This window comes from Trachypithecus francoisi, unplaced genomic scaffold (genome assembly GCF_009764315.1).
Source record: "Trachypithecus francoisi isolate TF-2019V2 unplaced genomic scaffold, Tfra_2.0 Lachesis_group0, whole genome shotgun sequence".
NCBI lineage: Eukaryota > Metazoa > Chordata > Mammalia > Primates > Cercopithecidae > Trachypithecus > Trachypithecus francoisi.
The window spans coordinates 182,166,180-182,188,093 of record NW_022681453.1 but is presented as its reverse complement, the minus strand read 5'-3'; the positions used below and the strand labels follow the sequence as shown (position 1 = coordinate 182,188,093).

Sequence of the window (21,914 nt, the reverse complement as noted above, 5' to 3'; positions counted from 1 at the left end):
TTCATCAAACAGTGTAAACCGAAGAGGTGATACTTTGTAAGATGGAAAGAAAAACAAGGGTCTAGTTTTTTGTTTTGTTTTGTTTTTTTTGAGATGGGCTTTTGTTGTGTTGCCAAGGCTGGCCTCCAACTCCTCAAGCAGTCTTCCTGCCTCAGACTTCTGAGTAGTTGGACCACAGGTGTGTGTGTGCCATCTCACCTGGCTTAAAAGGCCGTACTTTTAAAAGAATGGGCATTGGTGTGTAAAATGTGTTTTATAGCAAAGTTGGTATGCCATGCAATAAGTTTATTCAAAGCTCTCCAGCTAAATTAGATTTCTTTTTTGAAAGTTGACTGATAATAGAAGTAATAAGTCTGCAGTCATTTTTCTTATTTTTAAGGGGATAAATAATTGGGTAGTTGAGATTATTTTCCGTGTAGCCATTGCTTTTGATGGATGTCAGACAAGCGTTTTAAGCCCCTGTAACCACTGGTGAGACTTAGTTTCTGCCCTCAGTGTGCTTCCCAGTTTCTTCGCTCCATTACACCAGTGGTCTTGACACTTACCTACTCAAAATAATTTTTAAATTTTTTTAGAGACAGTGTCTTGCCTGGTCACCTGGGCCTGGAGTGCAGTAGTGTGATCAAAGTTCACTGCAGCCTCAAACTCCTTAGCTCAAGTGATCCTTCCACCTCAGCCTCCTGAGTAGCTAGGCCTACAGGCCCACACTACCATGCCTGAGTACTTTTTAAATTTTATTTTTGTTGAGACAGGTTCTTGCTGTGTTCCTCAGGCTGATCTCCAACTCCTGGCCTCAGAATGATACTCCCACCTTGGCCTCCGAAAGTGCTGGGATTATAGGCATGAGCCATCATGCCCGGCCTCAAAAGAATTTTGAGAAAGGATACGCTTGAACCTTTCCAGATTGACATCTGAAAGTTTTCATCATAAAATTTTTCATCATGAATTTAAATAGCTGCAAAGGAAGCAATGTTCTGGCATGGTGGCAATTTGTATTTACAATTTAAGATAAAATTGTAACATTACTCTTGAGGTGCATCCTATGGAATCTAAATGCCATAGCAGTTTGACCACTGCTATTGTTCATTCAAAAAATTCATTAAATCCAAAATTTTACTCTGTTCTTCCTTCTTGGTCTCATGTTTCTAATTCACTCCCCTTAAATTTTATCTTAATATGACATAGTTTTATGCCTGAAAATCTTTAAAAATTTTTTTCTTATTTATTTTTTCTTCCTGAGGCTTCAGATGACCAAACTGAAATTTTTATTTTTAAATGATCACCCTAAAAAAATTACCTTTCAAAAAGTTTACATAAATTGAAATTTAATTTTTAAAATTTGCTATGACCATAGCCTCTTAACTCGGTCAAGATATTTAAAACTTATTAGTACCAATTTATCAAAACAACAAATCCTACAGATTTTGATGAATATTTATTAAATGTAAAAATAGAGATATTATTGGAAGTGCATCTTGAATGATGAGACAGAGTAGAATATAACTTCTAGAATTGTATAGATATGAGAAATTTTGTTTTTTCTTTCAGCAATGCCATTTAGGTCCTGGAAGTCCTTTTGAATCATCTGTCAAAAATCCCAGGGACATTTTTGTGTGATCTACTAGATTATTTCAATATATGTCAGTTGACAGTAGGTCCTTCTGAATTATTTTGATAGCAAATAGTTGAAAATCACCTGACTTACAGAAAAACTTAGTCATTAGAGTTATGTACTTTTTCTTTTCTTTTTTTCAAGATGGGGGTCTCACTCTGTTACCCAAGCTGGAGTGCAGTGGTGCAGTCATGGCTCACTGCAGCCTCCCCTTCCCGGATTCAAGAGATTCTCCTGTCTCAGACTCCCAAGTAGCTGTGACTACAGGTGTGCACCACCACACCTGGCTTTTTTTTCTTTTTTTTTTTTAATCCTAGTGTCTTTAGCGTGGCTTTGGGATAGTCTTTCTTCATTTTATTTATTTATTTATTTTATTTGTTTATTTTTTATTATTTTTGAGATGGAATCTCACTCTGTCACCCAGGCTGGAGTGCAATGGCATGTTCTCGGCTCACTGCCAACCTCCGCCTCCCGGGTTCAAGCGATTCTCCTGCCTCAGCCTCCCGAGTAGCTGGGATTACAGGCGCGCGCCACTATGCCCAGCTAAGTTTTTGTATTTTCAGTAGAGATGGGGTTTCACCATGTTACCCAGAATGGTCTCAATCTCCTGACCTTGTGATCTGCCTGCTTTAGCCTCCCAGATTGTTGGGATTACAGGTGTGAGCCACTGCGCCCAGCCTCATGTTTATTTTATTGTTTTTATTTTTTGGTAGAAACAGGGTTTCAGTATGTTGCCCAAGCTGGTCTTGAACTCAAGCTTATCCTGAGCTATCCTGGGCTGCTGCCTTGGCCTCCCAAAGTGCTGGGATTAGGGGTATGAGTCACCATGTCCAGCCTGGGAAAGTCTTAAAACCCCAAGGCTATGGTTAGATGTGATGCCTTGCTTGTGTCAAATGAGAGAAGGATGATTATGAAAGGGGACCCTTGAAACTGAGTCCTCAGATCCATTGGTTTTTAGAAAGAATACCTGTATAGTGAAATCACATCATGTGATGTCTATATGTCAAGTTTGAAGACTTGCATTTGAGATTACCCTGGCATGCTTAGCATGCTTTTGACTTTGACTTTTTCAACTCTCCTAATTGTAATAGTTCATGTACCTCCGTGTCTTTGTTCTGTTTCTGGTCAGAATTTTGCCTGGAGCTGAAAAATACTAAAGTTCACCTTAACCCTTCCAGAAAATATAAAACAGAGAGAGAGAGAGGGGAGAGAGAGGAGAGAGAGAGAGAGAGGCAGTACTGTACACAGTTGATATATTTTGATGCTGGGTCTGTCTGGTCTGTCTTGAGGATTATTACTCTTTAGAGGTATCAAAGAAGCAAATGGGTACTGGTGAGGCTGCTCATTGGGGAAGAGGGCAAAATTAGCACTAGTTAGGTCAGAGCCATGTTTCAGGTCACCATGTGATGTCAGATGTTGCTTATAAATTCTTTCTTGTCTTCGCCATTCTTAAGTCTTGATAGGGTCCTGTTGGGAAACTGATAAAGAGGATACTGGTAAAGAGGGAGGAGAAAGCTCTTGAAAGCAAATTATACTTAAGCCTATATTTTAAATGCCTTTATAAATTTTTGCTGCTGTCATCACTTTAGGTCTTCTTTAATCAGTGTCTAGACGCACACAGCAGGTAAAACTTTTCTTTGCCACACAGGAGTAAATTTGACATGTGTCTGTGAGGTTGCTTGATAAATGTCAGCTGTCTCGCATTTTATAATCTTGCATTTGGCTAGTGAGTGAATTACAAAAATATTTCTTCCACATATGTTAAAAGCATTATCATTAATTTATTTCTGTTTCTGTCCTTAGTGTTCTCCGTGGCCCGATGCCCCCACAGCCTATGTGAATAACAGCCCTTCCCCAGCGCCCACTTTCACCTCCCCACAGCAGAGCACTTGCAGTGTCCCAGACAGGTATCTGGTTTGCGTGATCATGTGCCTGCAGCTAACTAATGCTTATGTGCCTTCATTTCCCCATCTCTCCATGTACAACAGCCTTTTGTTTATATTGTACCTGAAGGAAATAGTAAGGGGAAATAGCCTGTATCTCAGTGGCAGAGGATAATCATTGTCTTTTCTTCGCCTACCAGCCTTTTTTACTCCAAGCCCCTTGTGCCTTACATAGTCACAACTATGGTAATTGTAGACAAGGGGCCATTTTCAAGATATAGCCAAGATACATTCTTTGTGAGATTAAAGACAACATTAATAGTGTCTATAGGTAAAGAGAGAAGGACAAAGTCAGTTTGTTACTAAGTTCATTTACTTGTCTATAATGCTTATATCAAATGGGTTATTTTCTGCAGTATTTCTTTTCTTTCCCAATAGATACACTATTTTTTTAATTGAATCTTTAAGGGAAGACCTTTCCGTTTCTACAGATTTGCTGTGGTTTTAGACATGGAAATGGTGGACTCTTTATTCTGTTATCCAGCCTTGACTGGCAAGAGTTTAGAGTGAGCTCGGGGTGGGAGCAGGAGACTGCATTTGGGGCATCTTGAAGGTGCAGCGGTACCCCATGGAGGCTTTCCATTCCAGGGCTTTGCTGCAGAACTGATGCAGAGTAATTCACATCAGAAGTTCCCTATTTTTTAGGAAGTTTCTTGTTGGGGAGGAAAATTATGAAAGCTAAGACCACAAAGGAAAAGGTTCTCAGGTCATGCTGACAAGGTCTGATGAGAAAGCAAGCAGAAATGTGCTCTCCCTCTGAGGAGATGGATAAACTGAGAAGGCAGCTTGTTGTCATGTAGGCTATTATGCTTTAAGAGTAGAAACATACCCTTGGACTCAGCAACTTAGAGGAGTGACCAGAGGACCAGTAGGTTACCATTTCTGAGGGCTTAGAATAGTTTCCTCATCAGTCCAGTCTGAATAATCTTAGAAAATGATTATGGCTTTAAAGGTGAGCTGTAAGTTTATGTACTCACTAGTAGGCTGGAGAACTCACTGTGTTCCCAGCACTGTTCTAAGTATTCCGATACATTAGTGACCAAACAGACCTCCGTATGAAGGAGCTTAAGTTCTTATGGGTAGAAAGGATATAAATAATCAAGATAATAAACCTAAGCAATTGAGGCACGGGGGCTAAGAAAGGAGTTGGTGCTCAAGAGCCAGAAGGTAGCCCTATTCCCTGTGGAATTTTCATTTCATTTTAGTTAGAAGCACAAGGATAGTGGTACAAGTTAATTTCTTTTGTTCTCTTGAAATTCACCCTCATCAATCTTAGATACATGTATTACTTAAAGGAGTATAATTTTATATTTTTGCTTAGGATCATTATACTATTTCTTGTAGCTCATTTTTTTTTTTTGCAATTATTTTCAACTGTTTATCTAATTTGATGTTTTGTATTTTTTTCCCCTAACTTTTAAAAATTAATGTGTAGGCCGGGCGCGGTGGCTCAAGCCTGTAATCCCAGCACTTTGGGAGGCCGAGACGGGCGGATCACGAGGTCAGGAGATTGAGACCATCCTGGCTAACACGGTGAAACCCCGTCTCTACTAAAAAAAAATACAAAAACTAGCCGGGTGAGGTGGTGGGCGCCTGTAGTCCCAGCTACTCGGGAGGCTGAGGCAGGAGAATGGCGTAAACCCGGGAGGCGGAGCTTGCAGTGAGCTGAGATCCGGCCACTGCACTCCAGTCCGGGCGACAGAGCGAGACTCCGCCTCAAAAAAAAAAAAAAAATTAATGTGTAGGCCGGGCGTGGTGGCTCACGCCTGTAGTCCCAGCACTTTGGGAGGCCAAGGCGGGTGGATCACAAGGTCAGGAGATCGAGACCATCCTGGTTAACACGGTGAAACCTCGTCTCTACTAAAAATACAAAAAACTAGCCGGGCGAGGTGGCGGGCACCTGTAGTCCCAGCTACTCGGGACGCTGAGGCAGGAGAATGGCGTGAACCCGAGAGGCAGAGCTTGCAGTGAGCTGAGATCCCGCCACTGCACTCCAGCCTGGGCGACAAAGCGAGACTCTGTCTCAGAAAAAGAAAAAAATTAATGTGTATCCTTCATTTTCCTTGGCATCCCCGAAGATAATTGGGGAAGCCCTTTTGTTTCACAAAACTTGAATTTCTTACTAGAACAGATGAAGAAGGCACAAATTAAGACACAGTCTTCTGTGTCTTAATTTCGTCATCATATCCACACCCTAAGCTGTTGCGCTTGCATTTTTGTTGCAAACTTTCATAGCTCCCTCCCACTGTTGCCTTACTTGAAATGTGCATAAGCAGCTTTTAATGCCTTGATTAAAACATATATGCATTACAAAAATCATCATTTCCTGCTTTCTCCTTTCTCCCCAGCAATTCTTCTTCCCCAAATCATCAGGGAGATGGAGCTTCACAGGGCTCTGGTGAAGTAAGTATCTTTCTACTAAAACTATCTGATGCGTTCAGGGCCCTACATTTTAAAATTTTGTTTTTTTGTGCAAATGTATGGAGTAGGTGAGAAGTTTTGTTACATGTATATAATGTGTGGTAATCAAGTCAGGATATTTAGGGTGTCCATCACCTGAGTACATTTTTTTTAGGTATAGTCATACTACTCTGCTATCAAATATTGAATTTACTCCTTCTATTTTATTGGATGTTTGTTTGTACCCTTTAATCCAGTTCTTCTCATCCTGTCTCTTATCCCTCACCCATTCTTCCCAATTTCTGTTACCTATTTTTCCACTCTCTTACCTCTACCTTTATGTGTTCAAATTTTTTAGCTCCCACATATAAGTGAGAATATAAGTCTTTCTGTGCCTGGCTTATTTCACTTAAGACAATGAAATGTTCATGTTGTCCATGTTGCTGCAAAAGATGATTTCATTAGCAGCTGCATGATTTTTCTCTTTTTTTTTTTATGGCTGAATAGCATTCCATTGTGTATCATGTTTAAGTTTCTGACAGGGGCCTGCATCATTATTTGGGTTGCTGGAGTCAGACTCATGCTCTTTTTGGGTGTTTTTTACTTCAAACTCTGAGGCTTTCTGTGTTAATTGTTTAAGTGTTCTAAGTTTGAATGGTTCCTTTTATTTATGTTCATTTTCATTGTTAATAGCAAATTCAGCCTTCAGCTACGATCCAGGAAACACAGCAATGGCTGCTCAAAAACAGATTCTCTTCCTACACAAGACTGTTCTCTAATTTTTCAGGTATGTGTATGTGTGTGTGTATCTGTGCATGAGAATGTTTTGTTTTTATTTCTGTGCTTTTATTAACTTTATTTTTTTAATTTTGAAATAACTATAGATATGAACTTGCAAAGAAAAATGCACAGAAAAGTTCTCTATATCTATCCCCCAATAGGAATATCTTGTATTTTTATTATATGCTATTAAAGCCAGGCAGTTGACATTGGTTCAGTCAACAGTTTTACCAGACTTGTGTGCCCTCATTTGTGTGTGTGTGTATATAGTTCTACATGATTTTTTAAACTTTATTTTGAAATGATTTTTGTTTTCCAGTAAGTTACAGAGCTGGTGCAGTGATGTTTTGGTGTGCTCTTCACTCTGTTTCTCACGTAATTACAGTACAATAGCAAAACCAGGAAATTGCCATTGGCACAATGTTATGGTATAGATTTTTGTAACCACCACCACAGTTAAGATACAAAATTATGCCATCACTGCAAGGATCTCCCTCCTGCTACCCCTTTAGAATCACACCCACACCCTTGCCCTACCATCCCTAATCCTTGGCAGCCACTTTATATTTTGTCTATAATTTTGTCATTTTGAGAATGTTACATAAATGCAATCATATAGTATATAACCTTTTGAGATTGGCTTTTTTTCAGTAGCATAATGGCCACCTAAGTTGTTGTGTGTATCAGTAGTTTAGTCCTTTTTATTGCTAAGTAGTGTTTCATAGTCTGTACTCAGTTAATCGTTTTTATATACTTATGTGTAAGGTTTTTTTTCTTGCACAGTAAGCTAAGCAAATGTTAAGAAGGAATTTTAAAAGCTATCAAGCACTGCGTCTCCAGGTAGTGCTATAGGAAACCTGTTTAGAGGGACAATAATAGATACTGCCAGGTGGGGCAGAGGTAGCATTTCCCAAATATATTTGGCTCTGGGAGTCTTTTCCAACATGACCACCTAGTAACATGTCCTGGCCAAACATCCTGAGAAGTGCTGGATCACAGTAAAGTGGTAGTTAGCTTTCCTTCACCTGCAGTGCAGTAGGGCCATTAAAACACAACGTTGTGAATCCCTTTGAGAGGACAGAACTTGTGTGTGCACACACTCAGCCTGAAGAAAAGCTTGATTTTGTGAAGAACATGATTTCTTACTATGCCACGTATTGTAATGTTTGTGCAATGAGTAGGTATTCCCCGTGTAGTTCTTTGTCTCTTTAAAATTAAAGTTCCAGATGGAAGTCATTTGCTAGCTGGGGACTACATTTTTATATGATTAAGTAAAGCCTTTTATGTGTGAAAAACTAGAAATTATAAAATTTCAGGGTGGGGGAGCTGGGGTTTGTCTTGCACTGTTGTATGGAAGGCAGATGAAAAGCATAGCACAGGCCGGGCGCGATGGCTCAAGCCTGTAATCCCAGCACTTTGGGAGGCTGAGACGGGCGGATCACGAGGTCAGGAGATCGAGACCATCCTGGCTAACACGGTGAAACCCCGTCTCTACTAAAAAAAATACAAAAAACTAGCTGGGCGAGGTGGCGGGTTCCTGTAGTCCCAGCTACACGGGAGGCTGAGGCAGGAGAATGGCGTAAACCTGGGAGGCGGAGCTTGCAGTGAGCTGAGATCCAGCCACTGTACTCCAGCCCGGGCAACAGAGCAAGACTCCGTCTCAAAAAAAAAAAAGAAAGAAAAGCATAGCACATAGAAAAAGCGCCAGCGTTTGGAACTGAGGGAGGCCCCACGTTACTCCTGTTACATCAGGCAGATCCATGTTTCTATCTGGTGAGTTTTAAGCCCTTTTCGCTGTAAGCAGTGATCACATGGCGCGGCCTTCTGCCTTTTCCTTTTCCTGGGTGCTTCTTCCAAGAAAGTGGGTGAGGAGCTAGCCGTGGCACCCTCTTGGCACAGCTCTTGAGTCACAGCACTGACAGTAGCATGGTGAGGAGGGCAGTGAGTCTTGTTGCTGTGATCCTTGCGGGCATTCAGGATGGGTTGTATTTCCCATTTCCGGATGGGTTGTACATGCAGTTATCTCTCCAGTTCTCCGTATGGGTTAAGGGTGTGCACACACATACACAGTACTTTCTGGTCATAACTGTGAGGTGCATGTAGTAAGCCCCAGTGGAGAGATGAAAGAGAGCCTCTCTGCTTACCTGACTCTATAAAATGACTCTAATAATGCTCTTGTCTCATGGGAGATATGCTTCTCTGATCTTTGCTTTACAGACTAGAAATTTAGTAGGTTCTCACATTTGAGCCTTTAAAAAATAGAAAGATGACTTCATTATCTTCTTACATATGTAAGTGGCTGTTTATCATATGGAAATCAAGCCTTCATCCCAAAGTTCATCTTATTTCCCCCAATAAACTGTATCCTAGCTGTTAGAGAATAAAACAAAAGATTATGGATAAATTCAGACATTAAAAAGTAGAGAGAATATGATTAACTCCCATGCAGCCATCTCCTAGCTTCAAAAACTACCAGCATTTGGTCAGTTTTGCTCTCCATTATTTCCTCTCCTGCCTTCTGTTGTATTTCAAAGCAAATCCTAGATGCCGTATCATTTATGCTTGAAATACTGACTAGTAGTTCATGGTGTCTGTGTACTCAGGTATGGCTTCCATATACTTACGTGTAAGTTTTTCTTCTATAGTAAGCGAAGGAAGTGTTTGGATAGAATTTTTTTTTTTTTTTGAGACGGAGTCTCGCTCTGTCACCCAAGCTGGAGTGCACTGGCCAGATCTCAGCTCACTGCAAGCTCCGCCTCCCGGGTTCACGCCATTCTCCTGCCTCAGCCTCCCGAGTAGCTGGGACTACAGGCGCCCACCACCTCGCCCGGCTAGTTTTTTGTAGTTTTTAGTAGAGACGGGGTTTCACCGTGTTAGCCAGGATGGTCTCGATCTCCTGACCTTGTGATCCACCCGTCTCGGCCTCCCAAAGTGCTGGGATTACAGGCTTGAGCCACCGCGCCCGGCCTTGGATAGAATTTTTAAAAATGTCAAACACTGCTTCTCTAGGTGGCGCTATAGGAAACCTGTATAGAGAGTGTCAAACACTGCTTCTCTAGGTGGCGCTATAGGAAACCTGTATAGAGAGACATTTACACTTGTAAATGACGTTAAGTAGGATGTGCTTGGGGGATATCTTAGGGTATAATGTGTGATTCTCTGCCATTCTTCTGTTAAAAGTGGCTGCTGTGACAGAGTTGTTTATGTTATAGAATGTTTGACTTTACATTGCACGTTTCAGTATAAAGAGGCCCAGTCCTAGTTCGGCTACCAACTCTTACAGACTTTAGGCAAGTCCCACAAACTCTGGACTTCCATTTCCTTTTTTGTACAATTAAAGATTGACCGGCCTGGGTGATCTCAGGGTTTGTTTCTATGGGGTGGGTCAGAATCATGTTTCTTCACGTAGCCACAACCCAGTCACTAAATAAGGTAGATGAGTGAAATCTTGTATTGGGAAGAGTTCTTTAGGCCCTACACTCATTGATTTGATTCATCGGCCTCTGGACTTCTAGGCTCCTTCTTGATACAGGACATGGAAAAGCCAGCATTTTCTTTGGCTCTGAAGGACAGGTGTCTGTCTTTTTGTATTGTTCATGTATATGTGTATATTCAGGATATCTATCATTATTTTGAAGGACATTGGACTGCATGAAGACAGATGCCTGTAAAGCAGTTCTGTTCTTTTTCCATTTATTTGAGAAAAATATTTTTGCTCCTTTCTAGGTGCCGACTTATTAAAACTGACAAAGGAGGATTTAGTTCAAATTTGTGGTGCAGCCGATGGAATTCGGCTCTATAATTCACTGAAGTCAAGGTAAAATACTGTGAACTGTTTTGCTTGAAATAAGAATGTACCTTTCTTCGCGTGGGGAATTTGGGCAGAATGTGTTTCCACGCTAGGTTGGCGTGTGTGCCTGTGTGCGCCATCGAGCATTGGCAGCATTGTGCTCACAAGAAGACTGTTTTGTGTACACCTTCAGGGCAGGCCCAGATATGATGCAGGCACTGAGAGGGCAGAGGTAGACTGTAAGACTGGTAGAAATGCACATGGGCAGTACTGATTTCTTGAAGACGACTGGGTTTGTTGCCAAGAAAACAAAACTTCTAATTTAGGTGAGCTATACAGAATCTATGGTTTTCAAGGTCATGACTATTACTAAACAGTTATTAAAAATGTAAACTAATTGTGAATTAAAATGACAGAAACTGTAAATTGTGCTGGCTTGTAAGAACCATTTACTATCATTGCTCTTTCTATACTTGTGGTGTGAGAATTCCATTAAAATTGAATCTTACTGATTTTTAATTTGCTGACTTAATCTTGAAACTTAAATTTACCAGCATCTGACAGACCATCTCAATGGTTTAGAGTCTGGATCATCATATTAGACCACCTGTGATAGTTGGTGTGAGGTGTGTGGTTTTTATATTTTTATTAGTGAATTATTTTATATAACGAAATAACATTATAAAGTTCTCATAAGGAAATAGAACTTAGATTCCTGTAGTTGTCACATTTGTACATATGTAAGGCAGCTTTCTCTCCCAGGCTCATCAGTGGCATCTTCTGATTGCAGGTCAGTTAGGCCCCGTTTAACCATCTATGTCTGCCGGGAGCAGCCAAGCAGCATGGCGCTGCAAGGGCAGCAGCAAGCTGCAAGCAGTGCAAGTGAGAATGGCAGTGGGGCACCCTATGGTAGGTATTGAGGGTATCTCCTTTCTGTCACTTCTGAAACTGTCAAAACAGAAATGGGAAAGACTTGATTGAGCAGGCTTTGGAGAACTCTTGCTGTGTTAGGAATGCCAAGTTGCTCACGAGGGAGCCTTGACAGCAATGAGAGGTGGCAGCTCTAGGGCCAAGTCCTTGGGAGAAGAGGAAGCTGGCATTCTTTCTCAGTTATTACAGCCACACTGTGGGTCTCTTTTTCACGTGGCCCTTCATGCTGGAAATATGTAACAAGTGGAAAACCTAGCTTGAATGCATTGAGATCTTTCTGGCTTTTATTTTTTTGTCAGATTTGCTGAAATGATGAATATAACACTGGCAGCTTAACAAAAAAAGCAGGAGGGTTTTTCTTTCCTTTTTTTTTTTTCCCCGTTTTCCTGACTAGGGATGGGGAAAACTCTTAGAGCATAACATATGTGCAACAGTGCATGCATGTAATAGTCCTAAGTATGTGGACTTGTCACTGACAAGTGTTTGGCCAGCAAGTGTTCGGCCAGCACTGTGCACCTTGTGTGTGGCACCTTGTCTGATGCCGTATCTTTAGCTCATTGTAAATAATACCAGACAGTATGTTATCTCGGGAGGGCTTCTCATCCTGAGCGTTTAATTGTATGGTATAGTGCTAGGTTAGGACAGAAATAAAAATCTTGGCCTCTCCCTCTTCTTGCCTTTAAATATAGCCCTTAAGCATTTTAAAATGCATATATTTTCTCATTTGTAGTATTGATATATGTTAATATTTCCTTCTTTCCATACTCTGAAGTAGAACAAAGGTAACACGGCTCAGAACTTTTCAAAAAAAGATGTATTAATGGCATTCAGAGATGCAGTTATTTGCCATAATAATAGATAGAACTCTGAAAAATATTTTGTGATTTGAATTTTACTGAAAAATTGGAAGGATAGCATCACTACTCCGAACTTTTGTATTTGGTATCATTTTGACTTCAGAAGCTCTGAATTTTGAGATTATACAGATTCTTAAAGGGTAAAAATTTAAAGGAGCTCTCCGTGTATCATCAAGAGCTTGTACATCATTTACATATGGCCAAGATTATAATATTTTGGAAGGTGTGTCCTCAGACATGAGTGTTTGTGGAGGGATGTGGGGAAAACTGGATATTTTCCCATAATCAGCAGACTTCTTCTGTAAAGGTCAGGTAGTAAATATTTCCATCTCTTTAGAGCATGCATAGGGTCTCTCACATTCACTCTGGTTGTAGTGCTAAAATAGCCATAGACAATATGTAAATTGTAGATAAGGCTGTTCCAGTAAAACTTTATTTAAAAAAAAAAAAGTGGAGGGCAGGAATTGGCTCATATGTACTGTGGTTTGGTGACACCTTCTCTAGATCATTTCTATAGTCTTAACTATAATTTTAGTTCCAACTTCTAAGTTTTATGTAATGGAAAATTCTGGGTTTCTATACTTACAAACCCCTTGTTTGGGGAAGCAAAGTTCTCAGTAATGATATTCCTGAGCCATGTCTGGCTTTAATCAGTAACTGAGCAGGACCTACAAGAGTGAGACTCACTACAGATGTACACTCTGCAGATATCTGCTAAGTTCTGTGTAGCAAAAATGCAGAACACTGGATGGAATGTGGCTGGGGCTTTCTGTAAGGAAGCATCACACTTTATTGTATGTATTCTTAGCTTTTCATGTAGTATCTTTTATATTAAAATTTTTGTGGGGGAGGGGCATATACAGATAGCTTTTATTCCTTAGGATAATTCCTAATAGTAGGATTACCGGATCAAAAACTGTGATGCTTAACTGGGCGTGATGGCTCATGCCTGTCATCCCAGCACTTTGGGAGGCCTAACTGGTTAGACTGCATGAGCGAGCCCAGGAGTTCAAGACTGCTTCAGCAACATGGTGAAACCCTGTCTCTACAAATAATAATAATAATAAATTAGCCAGGCATAGTGGCATGTGCCCCCACCATAGTCCCAGCTACTTAGGAGGCTGAGGTGGGGAGGACTGCTTGAGCCTGGGAGGCAGAGGCTATAGTGAGCTGTGATTGTGCCACCATACTCCAGCCTGGGCAACAGAGAAGGACGCTGTCTCAAAAAAATGAATGAAAAGAACGTGACTCTTTTAGGGTTCTTTTTGTATATTGCTAGGAATACATGAAGTATATATTATTTTTAAAAACAGCTTTCTTCAGGCATAATTTACATACCATAAAGTCCTCCCATTCTAAGTATATAATGGTATTTTAGCAAATTTAGAGAGTTTAGCAGCCATTGTCAAAATCCAGTTTGAGTTCCATTATTTCAAGAAGATCCCCCATGTCCATTTGCAGCCAATTCCTGTTTTTATAAATTTTGAATACATGAAATTATATTCATTGAATAAAAATATAAAGAAAAATTCAAACCTCAAATCTTTTTGTCCAGGGATTTCTGTTAATGTTTATTAAATTATATTTCTGGATATAAATAATGTATTCTTACGTTTTAGATTGGTAGTTTGCAATTTCAAGGTAGTAAGATGGGGAAAGAAAGTTTATTCCCATTTAAAATGTTTTTTACTTTTTTGGTACTTTGAAAGGTGTGACCTTTGTACAGATCCTACAGATCAGGTAGAAAACAGATCAAAGATCACTGTTAAAATGCTCTTCTTTTTGTTTGTTTTTTTTTAATTTCAGTTTATCATGCAATCTACTTGGAAGAAATGATTGCCTCAGAAGTTGCTCGAAAACTTGCGCTGGTGTTTAATATTCCTCTCCACCAAATTAATCAGGTTTACAGACAGGGTCCCACTGGTATTCACATTCTTGTTAGTGATCAGGTAAATCAAATCATTTGTTTTTCCTTTTCACACTGGTATTTACTTTTATACATGTAATTGTAGAACTGTAGAAAAATTCTGTGACCTCTTTTGAAAATACTTATGAGAATCATTTCCCGAGAGTTGGGAATCACTTTGGAAGAACTTATAACCGTGAGTTACAGGCATCCTAGTGATAACATGGAATACAAGCCAAGGAAAACTGGCTTAGCTTCCCCCCAGCCCTTTAGGATGCAGCCAATTACTGGGGGACTCTAGGATAGTGGAAGGCTTTGGCCCGTTTTATGAGGTGAGTCACTGGATGTGTTTTCCTTTTGTCTATTATTTGATGACTAATTTGAAGAAACATGTAAGATATATAATTTTTCCCCTAGTGATTGGTGGCAAGCAAGTAATAATAGAAGAGTACTTTATGCAATTTTTGTTAAGAGTCATTCACTGAAGCTGGCAGGGGATGTGACCCTGTGGGTCACACGGGTGTCCGACCAGGTCTCTCAGGGACCATTATGGACAGGCACAGTGAACACAAGGCAGTGCAGTATGTGTGCATCTTTGCTGCCTCACACTGCCTTCATGAATTATTGTTTTGGCCATTGAGTCCTGTGTTTGTGTGAGAAGAATATTTACTGTTTTAAAATCATTTTTAGTTAAGAAATGACAGTTGGATCTTAACTGTACTTACACATTTACTTTATTCTTCTAGATGGTTCAGAATTTTCAAGATGAGAGTTGTTTTTTATTCTCCACAGTAAAAGGTACTTTGCATGTGTGTGTCTTAAAATGCCAGAATCATGGGAGATGGTGTGTGCCTCTAATTAGTGCCTCTCGTGTGTTTATTCTTTAAAATGATGGCTTTACTTATTTTAAGAAGAAAGTTTGATAAATGAATTGAGAATATTTCTAGTGGTAGAAATTAACAAATAAGGAAGAGGAGTCAGTCTTTCTAGATGATTGGAAAAAAAAATCTCAATTCATTCAGCCAATGTCTTACTGAGCACTTTGTGTCAGACACTGTGCTTCTGTCGCTCAGTGGATCTTGAATAAAACAGAATCCATGAAACTCCCATTGGGGAAAGCAAACCAAAATTGGCCAAGAGATACACAAAATTACCAATATGTTAAGTGCCATGAAGGAACAGGAAAGTGTGGGGTACTTACGGATAAGGGAGATCTGGGTTGAGGGGAATGTGAAGCTGTTAAGGTAAGGCTTCTCTGAGGAGGTGTCATTAATCCTGAGACTTAAAGAATGAGAAGGAGCAGGAGCTGGCCATAGGATTAGCATCCCCAGGCAATGTGGGGCTGTGTGCAAAGAAAACACCTGGCTTCTTTGAAAGCTTGGCAGTGGGCCATGTAGCTGCCATGCTGTGTGTGGGGATGAGCTGATCAGGGTGAATCAAAGCAGGAGGCCGGGTCCGGCATGCGGGACCGGGTGGTGACGGTAGTTCGGATTTACTTGAAACGTATTGGGTTGTCACTGAAGTTGTTTAAACAAAGGAGTAGTAATGTGACTAGATTATTCTTTCACTTTCACAACTCTGTGGAGACAGATGAGAAGGTGGCAAAATGAGGCAGGAGATACCCAGGTGAAAGGTGGTGGTATCTTACAGATTTATAGACAGGGCCCCAGTGGGCTGCACATTTGAGGGAGGAATAGTTCTGACACCTGGTTTTCTGTGGAAAGTAACTGGGCAGATGGTGATTTCATTTAAGAGGTAAGTAGGGTTGGGGTAAATCAACCAGGAGTTTGATTTTGGATATGTAGAAATGTCAAGTAGGCAGTTGACTGTTACCACTCTGGGGCTCAGAGGAGAGGCCTGGCTTGAGATGTAAATTTGGAGGCCTTGAGCATATCAACAGTGACTCAAAGCTGTAGAAGTTGTTAAGGTCATTTAGGGAGAGAATGTGAAAAGAGAGCCAGGACCAGGCTTAGGTGGCTCCCACATTAAAGAGGAGGGATTCCTAAATGTAAAATTTGAGAAGAGATCATACATTCATAGACTGTTTTAAAAGTCAGGTGAGCTAAGATCCAAATCCGGTCTTAGCACAAAAGCTGCCCCTAGAAGAGGGAGATGTCATGTGTGTCGAGTATCCCCAAACTACTGAAATACTGATTTTACTTTGCGCCTCACATGTTGCATATGCCATCAGGTTACCTGTGAGACTGAGTTTTAACTCTGAACTGGTTCACTCTAACTTTTACTTTCAGAAACATCTTTAGCCTAGTACCCTTCTGCTCAGTCTTTTGTTCTCACAGCAGTAGAGTTTTTACCTTGCATAAATGACATTTTCTAAAGAAGAAAACATAGTATAATTGTATAGTTTTGTTTTGTGGAACCAGTAGACATTTTCTGGTGTTAGAAATCATAGAATCTCCCCTCTGATCTCAATTTACTGTGGTTTTTTTTTTTTTTTTGTTCAAACTTTGTCCTCATGAGAAAAATCATTTTTTTATGAATGCCTATATTGCTTCTATTTACTGAGAAACACTAGGCAAAAGGAATGATACATTTTTAAAATGTTTGAAATCTCCCTCTCAGTGGCTCAGAAATTTTTCTGGAAAAGATAGATGTACACATTTGCATTTGCTCCCTCGGGTCCTCTGCCCTGACACAGTATATTTCACCTGTTCTGCTTCTAGTTCTTGCTTCCCTTATGGACAACACTATTATTATTGTGTGTCTTGCTAGATGTCCCCCTACCCCCAGAACTGGCAGACGATGTTGGAATGGGGGCATTGATAGTGGACCAGGCTTCGCAGAATGTCTAAAAAGGGAATGTGTACATGAAGTGTTTTGGGGGAAGAGGAGCTAGAGCAAGTTAATTTGCTTGTTTCTCTAGAATCATTTAAAGGTAACCTCTGAATTGGGAAGGGAGGTTGTAGTTGGCAGGGAGTTTTCCATTTAATAGGCTTAATTTCCTAAGCCTGACTGAAGAAATATTTCTTTCCTTTTCTGCAGCTGAAAATAGTGATGGCATCCACATAATTTTGAAGTGATGTCTTATATAGACTGAACTGTATTCAGTACCAAATAGTCACGCTTAAAAGTGTGTGAAGACTGAATCCAAGAAGTCTTGGGATTGGATTTTACCATATGAAATGTTTCATATTGAAAACACAAGATGACCTTTCTAATGAGCTGTATGAGAGGTGAATCTCCTCACTGTCACTGCCATAGCCAAGCATCCTCATGAGAGTGAGCACATCGGCACAGCATGCATCCAGCTCTGGAGGCCACAGTGCAGGCATAGCTGCCTGCTGCTCTGGCAGAGGCCAGTAAATACAGTTCCTAGAAGCAGCCTTTGCTGTCTTTTTACACTGTATGCGGTTTGGAAATGAATGTAGAAACTTACTGTGGGCATTTACCTTTCTGTGCCAGTTTGGCTTTTATTGCCTGAACCTTATGCTGACCTGGAGAGGAGATGGGGGACAGTGCTGTTTTGGGGCCAGCAGTGAATCTCTATGCGGAAAGATGTGTTGTGCTGATGTGGCCGTTGGTGGTCAGGTAAAAGGCTCGGCACCTTCTTGGAAGAAATCATGTCTAAGGGTGTGCGTTTGATACGATCATGCCAGACTGGAGAAGATCCAAGCCAGGAAGATGGGCTTGAAGCAAACTGCATTATCAGGAGTACCTTGGTGAGAGGATCAGTGTAAATCCTAATAGGTACAAAGACTTTTGTGTTTTGGCTTTGTCACAGATTTATTGAAAAACTTTTTTGCTTCTGCTTCCATTTTTAGCATTTTCGTTTCTGGTTTTCATTTTTGGAGATTCCTTGCTAAACTCGTGGTTTTTCTCTCGTTTTCTTCCCTCTCTCCCTCCATCTCTGAGCACCCCCACCCCCACCGTCCTATTAAACATTTTTTAAAGCCCTACCCCAGACATTGGAAATAGGTGACCCAAGTAGGGGGAGAAAGTATTATTGTTGATAGCTTCTGAATAGGTGTTCAGGGATCTTCATTATGAACAAGATGAATTTTTTTGTAGAAACACTAGATGTTATCAAACACTAAAATGTACCATACAAATCCCTTAAGCCTCTCCTCAAATACTGAGCTTTAGTACAATCATGGATAGACATTCTGGTGATGATTTAGGGGCTTTTTATACACCACGTAATAGCTTCTTTCTCTATAAAAAGAGTGCCTCTTTCATAAAACCAAATGCTTGTCTGCTAGCATACTTTTCAAAGGGAATCCACTGTTTTCTCACTTTCCTCCCATATCTCCGTCCTTCGTCCAGAACCTTCCCAGAATCCATCAGCAAGCATGTTTGAGGCCTATGGTGTAGGGGACTGAATTTTTTTTTTTAAACTTCTATTCCTTTTTAATTGTAGGATCTCTGTCCATATACCCAGGTGTCCTTATTTGAATGTACTATTTGGTCCTCATCTGTGTTCAGGCAAAAAATAGGAAATGAGTAATTTCGAGTTTGTAATCTCTCCCGGAAGACAAACTACTTCAGTGGGTAAAAGCTTTGACATGTTTTATTCATAAAGGGGGTTAATTATTTGCTACAAAGAGGCGCGGTCTATTTTCATCATCGATTTGAAAGTATCTGTAACTCCTATAGATCCTATAGGCAGAGAGCTTTCCTGTCTTTTTGCCTTTGCTTTTGTGTGACCACATGTTTCCTGTACCAGTCACTGGGGAAAGAAGTGAGTTTATCTCTTGTTTTAAAAGTTTTGCTTGTCTATTTAGCATTCCTTTTTGGGTCTCAAGATTTATGGAACAATAAATGTCATTTAATGCTGTGTGCTTATTTTGAATTCCTCATCAGGTTTTAGAAGCGGGGTAAAAATACTTAGACGCTTATGAGAGTTAAATTTTACTGCGTGGCATTGAACATGAGTTTGTCCCAGTGAAACAGGCTAAATAAATCTTGGCACCAGCAAATTTGTTACTTTGTTTTTTTAATAGTAGGATGTACACATTTCAGTATAATAAATGTTTTCTGATTGTTTTGCAAATGTGTGTCTCATTTAAAATCCCAGTTCCTGCTTCTGTCACTTCATGTCATAGAATCAAGGAGTTTCCCTGTGTGTGTTCTGAGCCAGTCTAAATGTAATAAGAGGTTAGGCCCATAGTTTTTTCCTTTTCAGTTTATTTTCTCAAAGCTGATGCAACTGAGGGTCTGTTATTCCAGCAACTGCTCCAGACTTTAAAAGGAAGCAACCCTGGTTTTCTTACAGGAGGTTCTCCTGTTGTGTAAATGAGGCCGTGGGCCATTGAGCATTGAGGCCCGTAGCTGTGACTGATTGATTGACAGGTTGTATCCTGGCTCAAAAGAATCATGTATAGAAGGCTCTGGTCATTTAATCTTTTTGTTTTGTTTTGAGACGGAGTCACTGTTGTCGCCCGGGCTGGAGTGCAATGGCGTGATCTCGGCTCACTGCCACCTCCGCCTCCCGGGTTCCAGCATTTCTCCTGCCTCAGCCTCCCAAGTAGCTGAGATTACAGGCGCCTGCCACCACGCCTGACTAATTTTTGTATTTTCAGTAGAGACAGGGTTTTACCATGTTGGCCAGGCTGGTCTCAAACTCCTGACCTCAGGGGAGCCACCCGTCTCGGCCTCCCAAAGTGCTAGGATTATAGGCGTGAGCCACCACGCCTGGCCTTAAGTTAATTTTTTTAATAGAAACTCTAATTCATAATCACTGAAGCGAGTCTGTTATGTGCTCATTTATTGAAGTTGCTTCCCGCATCAGTCTTCCTCCCCCGTCTCCTCCACAACAGTAGGTATAAATGTATATTTAAGGAACTGCTATGGTATCCACAAAATTTTTAGAACTAGGAATGCTGGAATATAGCATAAGGCAATAAAATGTTTACTCTGATGATCGTGCTAAGTCCATTTATGGGGCGATATCTCTATCTGCTTTCCCTTCCTAGAATGCAGCCAAGGTAATATATCCTCAGAAACACTTCTAAAGCTGCCCAATAAAGGTATTGCTAGTCATGGGAAAACATCTTGTTTTTGCCGTTTTACTTACGTTTCTCATGAGCTTCTGGCCCTTCAGTTTGGGGGAGTGGTGGTTAGGAAGGGCCAGCCACCATGAACACCTACGTTTACAAGGAAGGTGGTGATAGTTTCTTAATAAAGATCACAAATATGGACAGCATGGAGCAAGAATCAACCACAGCAGACAGTAGGGTCATTTTACCAGATTTCAGATAACATCATGAAGGTCTACATTTGGAAAATGGTTTTGCTTGGATGTGTCTGCCATAAAATCATAGCAATAAAACCCTCTGACTTAATTTTTTTTAAAGCATTGCAATGGTTTATTCAATTTTATGAGTCTAAAAGGTACCAACACTTACTGATCTGAGTTTTAAGTCTGTAAAACTTTTGAGTAGCTATGGTGTAACCTGATTTCTAAGATTGCAAAATAAGCTTGAAAAAAAAATCACATCCATTTTACATGCATCCATTCATTACTTTTAATTGATTATACTACAGATAACTTAAGCCTTAGTTCTTTTTCTTTAAGGTTCCCCCCAGTTTTATGAGAGGCATGGACATAATTAGCTTTTTTCCTTTAATAAAAATGCATTATGTGCTGTAGCATACACCAGAGCTTCTACTTTCCAATCAGGCAACACAGACTCTCTGAGCTGCTTTTGTTTTTGGTCCCTGGAGGTGTGTATGACAAGTTGACAGAAACAAAAAGGTGAAGACCCTGCTCCACCCAGTATAGAGTCCTCTTTTCTTTGGTGTCTCATGGAAACCTATTAACATGCCTTCCACATAAGTCTCTACATATAAAACTATCAGGCATTATGAATTTGCAGTACAGTCACTTTGACAAAGTTGCTATTTTATCTTCAAAGTGGAAAAGTCCTGCTAATCAAAATGGAATTGTTGTGAATTAAAGTAGGCCACTGGCTTAAGTATCAGGTAGAAAATCAACAGCCTATTTTTTCTGCTCAGTTTGTGCTAACACTGATGGTCTTTTTGAGGAGTGCTGATAATGCCAAGGGTAGAACTTTTGTACCTAGGTAGGTACCAATCTCTTAAGAGATCCAGGTTTCTGGCATGGTCCTAGCTGCATTGAAACCACTTGTCCTGTGTTAACTGACACAAGGCTTTGATTTGATTGTTTCACAGCAGAATAAAGGTGAAAACTATCACCAGAGTTACTGCAATCCATACAGAAGTCTTTTACCTGTAAATGCCTTTCCCAATGGAGAATCAACAGATTGGGTGATGGTGGAGTAGGTCAGGAAGACTCAGGTCTTCTAGAGGAACGGATGCCTCATCACCCCTTGGGCCCAGGCAGCTGCTGTCAGAGAATGACACAGCACCTGCACAGTCGCTGTCCACTTCCTGCCACTGCTGTCGGTGGGGTGACGGGAGCAAAGTAGGCATGGACTTTGACATGAGGGAGCTGAGCCTGGAAGGATGAAGAAAAAAGTGGAGTCTTTACACTGGTATTTTTAGGATTATGGTCGTAATTCTAGTCTGCTATTAAAAATCTTCACCTTGGCGGGGCGCGGTGGCTCAAGCCTGTAATCCCAGCACTTTGGGAGGCCGAGACGGGCGGATCACGAGGTCAGGAGATCGAGACCATCCTGGCTAACACGGTGAAACCCCGTCTCTACTAAAAAAATACAAAAAACTAGCCGGCGCGTTGGCGGGCGCCTGTAGTCCCAGC

The 21,914-nt window shown here is 40.6% G+C and overlaps 2 protein-coding genes across 10 annotated transcripts in view; one reads left to right on the top strand and one right to left on the bottom strand.

Moving 5' to 3' along the window:
• The window catches only part of UBP1 (upstream binding protein 1), a 65,867-nt gene that overhangs the window by 35,902 nt on the left and 8,051 nt on the right, over positions 1-21,914 (top strand). For 3 of the 6 annotated variants that reach the window (XM_033212922.1, XM_033212918.1, XM_033212920.1), the window contains 7 exons: positions 3,416-3,519; positions 5,904-5,958; positions 6,649-6,742; positions 10,462-10,552; positions 11,316-11,434; positions 14,119-14,261; positions 14,965-15,016. In XM_033212922.1, coding sequence (XP_033068813.1) covers positions 3,416-3,519; positions 5,904-5,958; positions 6,649-6,742; positions 10,462-10,552; positions 11,316-11,434; positions 14,119-14,261; positions 14,965-15,016 — 658 coding nt within the window. Of the gene's footprint in view, positions 1-3,415; positions 3,520-5,903; positions 5,959-6,648; positions 6,743-10,461; positions 10,553-10,718; positions 11,290-11,315; positions 11,435-14,118; positions 14,262-14,964; positions 15,017-17,218; positions 19,227-21,914 lie in introns of those variants that run through there. The other 3 variants (XM_033212919.1, XM_033212921.1, XM_033212923.1) reach the window with 2 other exon arrangements.
• The window catches only part of FBXL2 (F-box and leucine rich repeat protein 2), a 114,945-nt gene continuing 95,831 nt past the window's right edge, over positions 2,801-21,914 (bottom strand). For 3 of the 4 annotated variants that reach the window (XM_033212924.1, XM_033212925.1, XM_033212926.1), the window contains one exon: positions 20,518-21,653. In XM_033212924.1, the coding sequence (XP_033068815.1) occupies positions 21,546-21,653 (108 nt within the window). In that variant the 3' untranslated portion in view covers positions 20,518-21,545. Of the gene's footprint in view, positions 3,091-20,517; positions 21,654-21,914 lie in introns of those variants that run through there. The other variant, XR_004437403.1, reaches the window with a different exon arrangement.